This window comes from Triticum dicoccoides, chromosome 3B (assembly GCF_002162155.2).
Source record: "Triticum dicoccoides isolate Atlit2015 ecotype Zavitan chromosome 3B, WEW_v2.0, whole genome shotgun sequence".
Taxonomy (NCBI): domain Eukaryota; kingdom Viridiplantae; phylum Streptophyta; class Magnoliopsida; order Poales; family Poaceae; genus Triticum; species Triticum dicoccoides.
The window spans coordinates 635,945,940-635,958,664 of NC_041385.1; the positions used below are offsets into that span (position 1 = coordinate 635,945,940).

Consider the following 12,725-nt stretch of genomic DNA (forward strand, 5'->3'; position numbering starts at 1 on the left):
AATAAAGATGACCCTCGGGCTCCGGAAACCAAGGGAAAAAGGGGTAGGTGAGGCAAATTGTAAAACCAAGGTTGGGCCTTGCTGGAGGAGTTTTATTCAAAGCGAACTGTCAAGGGGGTCCCATAAATCACCCAACCGCGTAAGGAACGCAAAATCCGGGAACATAACACCAGTATGACAGAAACTAGGGCGGCAAGAGTGGAACAAAACACCAGGCATAAGGCCGAGTCTTCCACCCTTTACCAAGTATATAGATGTATTAATAATATAAGAGATATTGTGATATCCCAACAAAAACCTGTCCACCATGGGGCAATCTTCAGCTTCACCTGCAACTAGCAACGCTATAAGAGGGCTGAGCAAAGCGGTAACATAGTCAAGCAATGGTTTGCTAGGAAGGGTGTCAAAGGTTAGAGGCTGACATGGCAATTTGGGAGGCTTGAAGAGCAAATGATAGGTAGCGCAGCATAGCGATAGAACGAAGCAACTAGCATAGCAATGATAGTACTGAGATCCAGGGTAGCGGTCATCTTGCCTGAAATCCCGCTAGGAAGAAGAACGAGTCCATGAAGAAGACAACCGGACGTAGTCGAACGAATCCTCACAACTCCGGAACGAAACCGAAGCTACCGAGAGAAGCAAACCGGAAAGAAGAAAACAACATGGTAAACCAACAAGCATAAGCATGGCATGATGCACAATCAAGTATGATGCATGTCCGGTTTAATGAGGCATGGCATGGCAAAGTGCAACAAACAATACTACAAGTTAAGTGGAGCTCAATATGCAACGAGTTGCATATTGACGAAACACCACATCAATTATTTAGTTCTCTCTCGTTTAGGTACACAACAATATTAAATGTTGTTAAACATGGCAAGAGGTGGAACAAAAGTAATCTAACTATTTAGGCAAGTTTAAATGAGGCCGGAACAACAAACAACAATTCTGGAAAATCCCCATATGCATATTTTAGATTCGGTACTGTTCTGCCCTAAACCATATTTTAAGGTTGTTAAACAGGAAAATAAAGTGGACCATGTTAAACTAGGCATTTTTCCACCCCATTTACATATAAATTTTATTAAAATTGGAGCTACGGTTATTTAGTTATGAATTAAAGCATTTTAGCATGGCATTTATGCAAATTAATTCAAACAACACATTTACACAATTTTAACATGGGTGAAAGTTGCAAATTATTAATCTACACAAAATTCTAAGCATTTTACATGTATAAATTATTTACAAAAGATGCATGGTTTGTGAGTAATTATATGCATGAAGTTCAAGGGTTTTTCTGTAAAATTTGTTAAACACTGGAATAATGCTAAATTCGCAGGACCAGGAAAAAAAACATATCAGGCCGAATTAGAGCTACAGGCCGAAACAGGACATGGGCGCGGGGGCTGCTCACCAGGCCTCATGGGCCGGCTCGGTGGGGAGAAGGCCAGGCAGGGGCGCTGGGCCTTGGAGGCTGCTGGCCCAGGCGCTGCAGGCGCGGTCAACGAAGGGGCGAGGCGGTCGTCGCTCGATCCCGAACTGCGCACGAAGCAGGGGAAGGAGAGGCTGGGCTCTGTCCTTGGCGCGGGCGGGACAGTAAGCAGGGCGAGGCGGTGCTGCTTGATCCCAGGATCGACGAGATGGGGACTGCAGGTGGCGGACGGCGGCGGGGAACAACGGGATGGGCGCGGGGAGGCGCCTGGTTCCAGATCCGGCTAGGGGAGGTGCGGATCGGATCTCCGAGCTGGGGGGGAACGAGCTACAAGGCCATGGCTGCAACTGTTGCCTGAAGAAAAAAGACAGAGAAGAAATCAGAGGGGAAACGCGGACGGGAAGAAGGGAGAGATGACAGGGAGATGGCAGGGGCACGACGGCCTGAGGCGAACCTGCTGGTCGCCAGCAGGAGTAGGCAACGCTGGAAACGGTGGGGAGGTCTACAGGGTAGAGGTCGTCGAGCTCGGAAGGGGTAGCGCCCATGGCCTCCTGGTGTTCCTACTGGAGCTGCTCGCCTGCGGGACGACGGCAAGGGCGGAGCAAGGCGAGGGCGTGGGCGACGAGGGACTGAAGCTGGAGGTCCAACGGGGCGGCACACGAAGTCAACCGAGGAGGCTGTCCATGGAGGCGCTGCGAAGACAACAGAGAGAGCGAGAGCAGCGTGAGAGAGAGAGAAACAGAAGCAGGAGGGAAAAGGGAGCAAGGCTCTCGGGGCACTCATCTGCTGGTTGGATTGGCCGACGACGGGGCTGTCGAGGCGCAGGCATGGGAGCTGCTGCTCCGACGGTGATGGACGGGAGGGGTGGCTCGGGAGGAGAGGTGGAGGTTGATTGGGTGGATCGGGCAGCGGAGATCCCGAGGGGGATTCAGCTAGCGGTGGCGTGAGACCGGAGGGATGGGACATCTCCCTAGATTTTAGGGTTAGTCTAGATTAGGTATGAGGTTGGGCTATAAATAGACAAAGGGGGGAAATTTGGGTCAACCGATCGGGATCAGACGGTCGAGAAAGAATAGACTAGGGGAGTCCAAAAGAGAAAACGAAGATATTTTGTAGATGTTAGGGGATGATCCGGACTCATTGGTCATGACCGCTCAGGTGGGGTTCAGGGGAGTTTCGGACGCGCGCACGAGGGGGCTGCGAGCTGGCAAGAGAGGCTAGGTGGTCACGGTCAAGAGGGAAGCGAAACCCTAATTGGTCTGGAACGGCCAAAAAAAGGAAGGGGGGACACGGCAACTACGAGCGGATACAAGTTTTATGAAAACGATGTCGATGCAATGCGAATGAGATGAGATGCATGACATGAATAAAATGCAAAACAAAAGACAAAAATCCAACCACGAAGGAAATATCATATCGCATCTCTGGAAAATGCAAGAGTCGGAGTTACGAATATGGAAAGTTGTATCCGGGGCGTTACAACACTCCACCACTACGAGAGGATCTCGTCCCGAGATCTAGGATGGCACCGGAGAGAAACGGAAGAGGAAGAGAATAGGTAAAACTAAGTTGCTTCTTCGACCAATGAGTGAAACCACGAACCTTGAGAGGTTGAACAAATTGAAAGAAACAAAACAATGGATATGACCAAGATTGCAAACAGTCCGTTAGAAAAGAGGAACAAGGAACATTACGAGAACTTGAAGGTTGCAAAGACATGAATGACGAGCACAATGGACAAGAAGGAATTGAAACCACTCTGGTTGAAACGAGATAAGAATGAATAAGAATGATATAATTTTGACAGCACTCCGACTGTAAATGGAAGAAATTGAACATGAACTTGACAAGATGAGAGGATACTTGATGAAATCAACAACACACTGCCTCCGGAACTATTGAAAAAATGGCACAAGGGGTAAGAAAATTTCAGACAGCACTCCGGTTGTGAAGGGGGGCAAAACTTGATAAGAAGAAAGAACTTGGATAAGCAAGAAAATAACATGATCTTGACAAAACGAGATGATGGGTCAACGAGAGCAACCTCACAAAGCCTCCGGAAGAAAGAATAGAAGATAGATCATTGGAATAACAGAATGGAGAAGGAAATGCCAACTTCTGCCACAAATGAGCTTGGAAAGCATCCTTGCAAAGAAGAATTGAACAGAGTTGTTGGAAAACCAACAACAAAAGGATATGATCCTCGTGGGCTTATGTAGACATCTCAAAACTTGAGGTGAAATTCTGCCACTACGGAACAAATAATATAATTGATAACACCGACGAGATGAATTTTTTTTCCACCAAGATGATAGAGAGATAACTTGAATCATTGATAAGCACCACAAAAGCAACAATCCTTAGGGAAGGCTTTAGGTGAAATATGACACAAGATAACTCCAACAATGAGGTTGATGGATTTAAAATACCTCATTCTTGACAACATGTGAATCACGAAACATGAATGGAAATCGTCAAGAATGATATAACACCATCTCACAAGATAAGGTAGGAATACTTGCACTTCGGATGCAAGATGAAGAATGCTTGAACTCCTCAAAACAAAACATGTGTTGGGCACCATGTTTATTTAGAGTATAGCTTGGCGGGTCATAACTTCATGAGAAATGTTGAAGAACAATAGAAGAATGAAAAGAATCCTTGATGAACCACCATGTAGAGCCTCAATGAAGAACTCCGGTAATAAAAGGATGATAAAAAGAAAGAGAAGTTGAAAAACACAAGGTGAAGCCTTGCAATGATTTAGATGGAGCTTCGCGATGATATAACCGAGAAAACTTGGAACTCCGGAAAAGGAAAAGATGAAACACTAGAACCGAGAATTACTTCATAATGAACAATCTCTGGAAGAAAAGAATTGAATCACCTCGAGGAAATAAGAATAAGATTTATTGTATGCTTATCCTTCATCAAATTAAATTGATGACAAGCAATGGATTTGGCATACTACTTATTCCCGTAGAAAGGATTTAGAGAGATATAGCGCAAACTTGAGAAGGTATTGATGGAACCACCGATGGGATTGGAAACAACGAATGAAATGATAACGAAGGAAGTGAAATCTTGAACGAACCACCGTAAGAATTAAAAATGAGAGTAGCAAAGGCACAATTCACCGGGAAGAATTGGAAAACGAATGAAGATACTTGAGGGGATTTAGATACAAGTGAACGAAGAGATCATGAGCTTATTAGAGAATACTTGAATGATGCACTGGTAGAATATGGAGAAGGAGAGTTAAAAGCTGAGAATGAATAAACCCGAAATGATGGCCTTCATAGGAATAAAATGGAAAGAACTCACGAAATGCCCTGGGTGGTAAGAAAAGAATTGTCACAATCAACAATAATTATGAGGATGGAATGAAGCTAGAACCATGAATCTTGAAGAGAATGGAGCAAGATTTAAGAGAAATCCTTCTTCGGTCTTCAAATGTTGAGAATGATGATGAGAACCACCATGACAATTGTTGAGGCACTCCGGAATGAAAATAGGAAAGGTTGAACCAGCGATGAAAAGAATTTGAAAGATCTTGGAGAAAGACATATGACTGATGATAACCCATTATTATGTCAAACTTTGAAAAGAATTTTAGAAGCTCCGGGAAAATTAGAAGAGTCAGGTAAGATCCTGGGAAAAGACCTATGGGTTAGGGCCCACTCAAGAGAAACACCGTTGAAACAATTTTAAAGAGAGATTGCACCGGTAGAATAAAATGACTAGAATGAGATAATAATCTCCAAATAGCTTGAACGGATTAAGAATGGAAACACAAATCTTCTGAGATATCTTCAACACTCTGGAACAAATGAATAGCAAGAGGTGAGTGATTGAGAGGTGCACCGGCATGAGAAAGCATTAGAAACGAGGAAATGAATATGATGAATATCGAAAGCTTGAATTGGATCCACCGGAGAAGAAACAACAATGAAGGATGATGAACTTGAAACTATTGAGCATCTTCATGGGAAATCACCAGATAAGAACATTGACGGAAAAGAATGGAGAGTCTTCCCATCAATAAAATGGATACCCGATTAAGAAATCTGAGTCCTTGAAGAAAAGGGTGGGAGGGTGCGGAAAAACAAAGACAACTTGGGATGAACAAAACAAACACCGTTGAGAAAACTTAGAATTGATCTTGCGGATGGGGAGAATGATGGGATCATCTCGAAGAGAAGCGCACCGGTTGGAAAAAAATTAACATGACAACCTCAATGATCAAGAAGGATCAGTATTCACATAGCAATATGAGAACACCGCTTGAAAGGTATGCAATCAACACTTGACATTGAAGCAACTCGAATACCACAACTCAAAACAAAACAAAGGATTGGCTTGTTGAATAAGCCAGAACAAATACATAGATAGAGATTTACCCAATCCCATATCATGCATCTGTCGGAAAGATATTCTAGGAGCTACTTGAATTCCCACCTATAAAACTCCCGAAACTTTCTGGTTATGCAATCTGGTGTTGGGGATACAGGGGAAGCAATATATCTCACCCAAACTAACAATCCCTACATCCAGCTGTATCCATCCGTCAACACATAACCAAGAAAACTTCGGAAATCGTGTACCTCAGCCTTCAAAAATCATCTGTTATATGAGTTATGGCAATACTCCCGAACTCCCCAATACTGGGTGACGTCGAGGTTATCTCACCAACAACTGCATAAAAGAGATTTTCGATGTCGGCAAAACTCAGGTATTCCAGAACTGCAACGATAAAATTGTGACGACAACACCTCGGAGCTCAACTTCCCGGGTCAATGCCACATAATAGACAGGAGGCACCAAGAACAATGTTCTCGTCACAAGAATATCGGAACGATCCCAAGAAACCCGTGTGATCCTAATTTTTTAGTGAAATTTGTGGAGAGGAAAGACAAAACATCTACGTCAGGAGTCCTCGCCAGAGCGACGAAGGGGGTTGAGGAGTAAAAAGAATCCTACTCTCCGATATAAATATAATCCTAAGACTCAAAACAGTTTTCTTCTAGACTCAACAACGACCAACAATCAAGGGGGCTCCTATGGTCGGTCGAGGCTCTGATTACCAACTTGTCACGCCCAATATGCTATACTATCCTAAAGAGACTCGAAGGTCCCACCAAGCATAGAACCGCATATTGAAACGCTTTTGCAAGGTGGATATAATTACATGAACATTACATAATAGATGGGGATACATACAAGAGGCATACAATGCCACACGAATACAACATCACAATACATAAGAGCATCATCTGACTACGGATGAAACACAAACAGAAACTCAAACGACATCCACCCTGCTAGCCCAGGCTGCCGACCTGGAACCTATCCCCTGATCGAAGAAGCAGAAGAAGAACTCAACGCAAGCAAGCATCGCTCTCGCGTCATGATCATCGCATAACCTGTACCTGAAACTGTTGTTGTAGTAATCTGTGAGCCACGAGGACTCAGCAATCCCATTACCATGGGTATCAAGACTAGCAAAGCTTAAAGGGAAAGGAAGGGGTAAAGTGGTGAGGTTGCAGCAGCGACTAAGCATGATATGGTGGCTAACATATGCAAATAAGAGCGAGAAGAGAGCAAGCAGAACGGTCGTGAAGCTAGCAATGATCAAGAAGTGATCCTGAACTCCTACTTACGTCAATCATAACCCAAAACCGTGTTCACTTCCCGGACTCCACCGAAAAGAGACCATCACGGCTACACACGCGGTTGATGCATTTTAATTCAGATCTGGTGTCAAGTTATCTACAACCGGACATTAACAAATTCCCATCTGCCTATAACCGCAGGCACGACTTTCGAAAGATTATACCCTGCAGGGGTGTCCCAACTTAGCCCATGATAAGCTCTCGCGATCAACGAAGGATATAGCTTCTCCCAGGAAGACCTGATCAGACTCGGAATCCCGGTTTACAAGACATTTCGACAATGGTAAAACAAGACCAGCAAAGCCGCCCGATGCGCCGACAATCCCGATAGGAGCTGCACATATCTTGTTGTCAGGGCAACACCGGATGAGCAATCCGTACAACTAAAACCAGACCTCAAGTTTCCCTGAGGAGGCGCTGCAAAGGGCTCTGGTTCGGACCAACACTTAGACAAGCACTGGCCCGGGGGGGGGGGCTAAAATAAAGATGACCCTCGGGCTCCAGAAACCCAAGGGAAAAAAGGGGTAGGTGAGGCAAATGGTAAAACCAAGGTTGGGCCTTGCTGGAAGAGTTTTATTCAAAGCAAACTGTCAAGGGGGTCCCATAAATCACCCAACCGCGTAAGGAACGCAAAATCCAGGAATATAACACCGGTATGACGGAAACTAGGGTGGCAAGAGTGGAACAAAACACCAGGCATAAGGCCGAGTCTTCCACCCTTTACCAAGTATATAGATGCATTAGTAATATAAGAGATATTGTGATATCCCAACAAAAACATGTCCACCATGGAGCAATCTTCAACTTCACCTGCAACTAGCAATGCTATAAGAGGGCTGAGCAAAGCGGTAACATAGCCAAGCAATGGTTTGCTAGGAAGGGTGTCAAAGGTTAGAGGCTGACATGGCAATTTGGGAGGCTTGAAGAGCAAATGATAGGTAGCGCAGCATAGCGATAGAACGAAGCAACTAGCATAGCAATGATAGTACTGAGATCCAGGGTAGCAGTCATCTTGCCTGAAATCCCGCTAGGAAGAAGAACGAGTCCATGAAGAAGACAATCGGACATAGTCGAACGAATCCTCACAACTCCGGAACGAAACCGAAGCTACCGAGAGAAGCAAACCGGAAAGAAGCAAACAACATGGTAAACCAACAAGCATAAGCATGGCATGATGCACAATCAAGTATGATGCATGTCCGTTTAACGAGGCATGGCATGGCAAAGTGCAACAAACAATACTACAAGTTAAGTGGAGCTCAATATGCAACGAGTTGCATATTGACGAAACACCACATCAATTATTTAGTTCTCTCTCGTTTAGGTACACAACAATATTAAATGTTGTTAAACATGGCAAGAGGTGGAACAAAAGTAATCTAACTATTTAGGCAAGTTTAAATGAGGCCGGAACAACAAACAACAATTCTGGAAAATCCCCATATGCATATTTTAGATTCGGTACTGTTCTGCCCTAAACCATATTTTAAGGTTGTTAAACAGGAAAATAAAGTGGACCATGTTAAACTAGGCATTTTTCACCCAATTTACATATAAAGTTTATTAAAATTGGAGCTACGGTTATTTAGTTATGAATTAAAGCATTTTAGCATGGCATTTATGCAAATTAATTCAAACAACACATTTACACAATTTTAACATGGGTGAAAGTTGCAAATTATTAATCTACACAAAATTCTAAGCATTTTACATGTATAAATTATTTACAAAAGATGCATGGTTTGTGAGTAATTATATGCATGAAGTTCAAGGGTTTTTCTGTAAAATCTGTTACACACTGGAATAATGCTAAATTCGCAGGACCAGGAAAAAAAAACATATCGGGCCGAATTAGAGCTACAGGCCAAAACAGGACATGGGCGCGGGGGCTGCTCACCAGGCCTCATGGGCCGGCTCGGTGGGGAGAAGGCCAGGCAGGGGCGCTGGGCCTTGGAGGCTGCTGGCCCAGGCGCTGCAGGCGCGGTCAACGAAGGGGCGAGGCGGTCATCGCTCGATCCCGAACTGCACACGAAGCAGGGGAAGGAGAGGCCGGGCTCTGTCCTTGGCGCGGGCCGGACAGTAAGCAGGGCGAGGCGGCGCTGCTTGATCCCAGGATCGACGAGATGGGGCCTGCAGGCGGCGGACGGCGGCGGGGAACAACGGGATGGGCGCGGGGAGGCGCCTGGTTCCAGATCCGGCTAGGGGAGGTGCGGATCGGATCTCCGAGCCGGGGGGGAACGAGCTACAAGGCCATGGCTGCAACTGTTGCCTGAAGAAAAAAGACAGAGAAGAAATCAGAGGGGAAACGCGGACGGGAAGAAGGAAGAGACGACAGGGAGATGGCAGGGGCACGACGGCCTGAGGCGAACCTACTGGTCACCAGCGGGATTAGGCAACGCTGGAAACGGTGGGGAGGTCTACAGGGTAGAGGTCGTCGAGCTCGAAAGGGGCAGCGCCCATGGCCTCCTGGTGTTCCTGCTGGAGCTGCTCGCCTGCGGGACGACGGTGAGGGCGGAGAAAGGCGAGGGCGTGGGCGACGAGGGACTGAAGCTGGAGGTCCAACGGGGCGGCGCACGAAGTCAACCGAGGAGGCTGTCCATGGAGGCGCTGCGAAGACAACAGAGAGAGCGAGAGCAGTGTGAGAGAGAGAGAAATAGAAGTAGGAGGGAAAAGGGAGCAAGGCTCTCGGGGCACTCATCTGCTGGTTGGATTGGCCGACGGCGGGGCTGTCGAGGCGCAGGCACGGGAGCTGCTGCTCCGACGGTGATGGACGGGAGGGGTGGCTCAGGGGGAGAGGTGGAGGTTGATTGGGTGGATTGGGCAGCGGAGATCCCGAGGGGGATTCAGCTGGCGGCGGCGCGAGACCGGAGGGATGGGACATCTCCCTAGATTTTAGGGTTAGTCTAGATTAGGTATGAGGCTGGGCTATAAATAGACAAAGGGGGGAAATTTGGGTCAACCGATCGGGATCGGACGGTCGAGAAAGAATAGACTAGGGGAGTCCAAAAGAGAAAACGAAGATATTTTGTAGATGTTAGGGGATGATTCGGACTCATTGGTCATGACCGCTCAGGTCGGGTTCGGGGGAGTTTCGAACGCGCGCGTGAGGGGGCTGCGAGCTGGCAAGAGAGGATAGGTGGTCACAGTCAAGAGGGAACCGAAACCCTAATTGGTCTTGAACGGCCAACAAAAGCAAGGGGGGACACGGCAACTACGAGTGGATACAAGTTTTATGAAAACGATGCCGATGCAATGCGAATGAGATGAGATGCATGACATGAATAAAATGCAAAACAAAAGACAAAAACCCAACCACGAAGGAAATATCATATCGCATCTCCGGAAAAGGCAAGAGTCGAAGTTACGAATATGGAAAGTTGTATCCGGGGCGTTACGTAGTGTGTCTACTGCTCCCCTCCAACTTATATTTTCAGATGTATGGGGGGCAGCTCCAACTTCAGTTGGTAGATTTTCTTACTATGTAAGCTTTATTGATGATTTTAGTAAATTTACTTGGATTTACTTATTGAAGAAAAGGTCTGATGTATTTCATGTCTTTATCAATTTCCAAAATCTTGTTGAACGCAAACTGAACTCCAAGATCATTGCTATGCAAACTGACTCGGGTGGTGAGTATGAAAAACTAAACTCTTTCTTCCAAAAGCTTGGTGTATCCCATCATGTCTCGTGTCCTCACGTTCACCAACAAAATGGATCTGCTTAAAGAAAGCATCGTCACATAGTTGATATGGAGCTAGCACTACTAGCCAATGCATCCATGCCACTTAAATTCTGGGATGAAGCGTTTTTAACTGCCACATACCTTATCAATTTGCTTCCGAGTAAAGTTATCAAATTTGAAACACCCATTACACGACTCCTTGGTGTCACACCCAATTACACATCTCTTCGTATGTTTGGCTGCGCATGTTGGCCAAATCTTAGACCCTACAACACACGCAAACTCGCTTTCCGCTCCAAAAAGTGTGTCTTTTTAGGCTATAGCCCCATGCATAAAGGTGTCAAATGTCTTGATGTTCCTACTGGTAGGGTCTACATCTCCAGAGATGTTGTTTTTGATGAGTCTGTGTTTCCCTTTGCCTCTCTTCATCTCAATGCCGGTGCACTTCTCCGCAAAGAAATTCTTCTTCTCCCTTCACATCTTCGGTCTTTTGATCATGGGGGCGAAGATTGTACTAATCAATGTGATGATATTTCTGCTGGTTCTGGTTCATCTCTATTGCATGTGCAGGTCCCTGGAGAAAACGGTGCTCAAAATGATCAAAATCTCGAAAATATAGCTCAATTTGATCCTATATTGCATGCTGGAGAAGAAGACGAACCTGGCGCAAATAACGAAGACGATCCGCGGCGCGTGGAACTCCTGTGCGCGTTTAGTCCTTGGATCGCGCGAGAAAATCTCCCTCGGATCACGATCCTGCCAGCTCCAGCGCGGACTCGCGGTCGGGCCACTCCCGCGCCTCCACATCAGCGTCAGGTGGTACCAGCAGCGGGGCTGAATCCCCCTCGCCCCACGTGCGCCTGCAGCCACGGTCGGGCAGAGGATCTGCTACACTGGCTCGGTCTGTCGGCACCCGTGTGTGCACAGAGGAGGCGTCCACACCAGCGACTACATGATCTCTTGTGCATGATATGACAGATTCGCCAGCTGTGTCACATGCAGATTCTGGTGGATCTTCTATGGCGAGTATCCCAGCAGTCCAGCCAGCAGCTTCTTCACGGGTTATGACTCGACTACAGAAAGGTATACGAAATTCTAAAATAAGAAAAGATGGGACTATACCATATGGGATGTTGTGTATTTCAGGAGAACCAACAACATTGAGCAGTGCACTTGATGATCCTAAATGGAAGAAAGCAATGGATGAGGAATATTCAGCACTCATGAGGAACAAAACCTGGCATCTTGTACCAGATCAGAAAGGTAAAAATTGTTGGGGAACGTGGTAATTTCAAAAAAATTCCTACGATCACGCAAGATCTATCTATGTGATGCATAGCAACGAGAGGGGAGAGTGTGTCCATGTACCCTCGTAGACCGAAAGCGGAAGCATTAGTTAACGCGGTTGATGTATTCGAATGTCTTCGCGATCCAACGGATCCAAGTACCAAACGTACGTCACCTCAGCGTTCAGCACACGTTCAACTCGATGACGTCCCTCGTAGTCTTGATCCAGTTGAGGCCGAGGGAGAGTTTCATCAGCATGACGGCGTGATGACGGTGATGATGAAGCTACCGGCGCAGGGCTTCTCCTGAGCATTACGACGATAAGACGGAGATGTGTAACTGTGGAGGGGGGCACCGCACACGGCTAAAAGATCAACTAGATCAACTTGTGTGTCTATGGGGTGCCCCCCTCCCACGTATATAAAGGAAGGAGGGAGGAGGAGGCCGACCAAGGGGTGGCGCGCCCAAGGGGGGGTGTCCTACTCCAAGTAGGTTTGGCTCCCCCCTTTCCTATTCCTATTAGGAGAAGGAGGAAGGAGGAGGAGAGAAGAAGGAAAGGGGGGACCGGCCCCCAAACCCTAAACCAATTCGGTTTGGGCCTAGGGGGAGCGCCCCACCGCTTGCCCGCTGCCTCCTATCTCCACTAGGG

General features: G+C 46.5%; 1 protein-coding gene across 1 annotated transcript; it reads right to left on the minus strand.

The window, feature by feature from the left end:
- Positions 1-568: 568 nt before the first annotated feature.
- Positions 569-2,405, minus strand: LOC119277550 (vegetative cell wall protein gp1-like). The gene is made up of 3 exons (XM_037558828.1): positions 1,890-2,405; positions 1,418-1,789; positions 569-626 (listed from the first exon to the last, which is right to left on the minus strand). Exons 1-3 carry the CDS (start codon positions 2,399-2,401, stop codon positions 602-604), a joined length of 909 nt encoding a protein of 302 aa, XP_037414725.1. The 5' UTR covers positions 2,402-2,405; the 3' UTR covers positions 569-601.
- Positions 2,406-12,725: the final 10,320 nt, after the last annotated feature.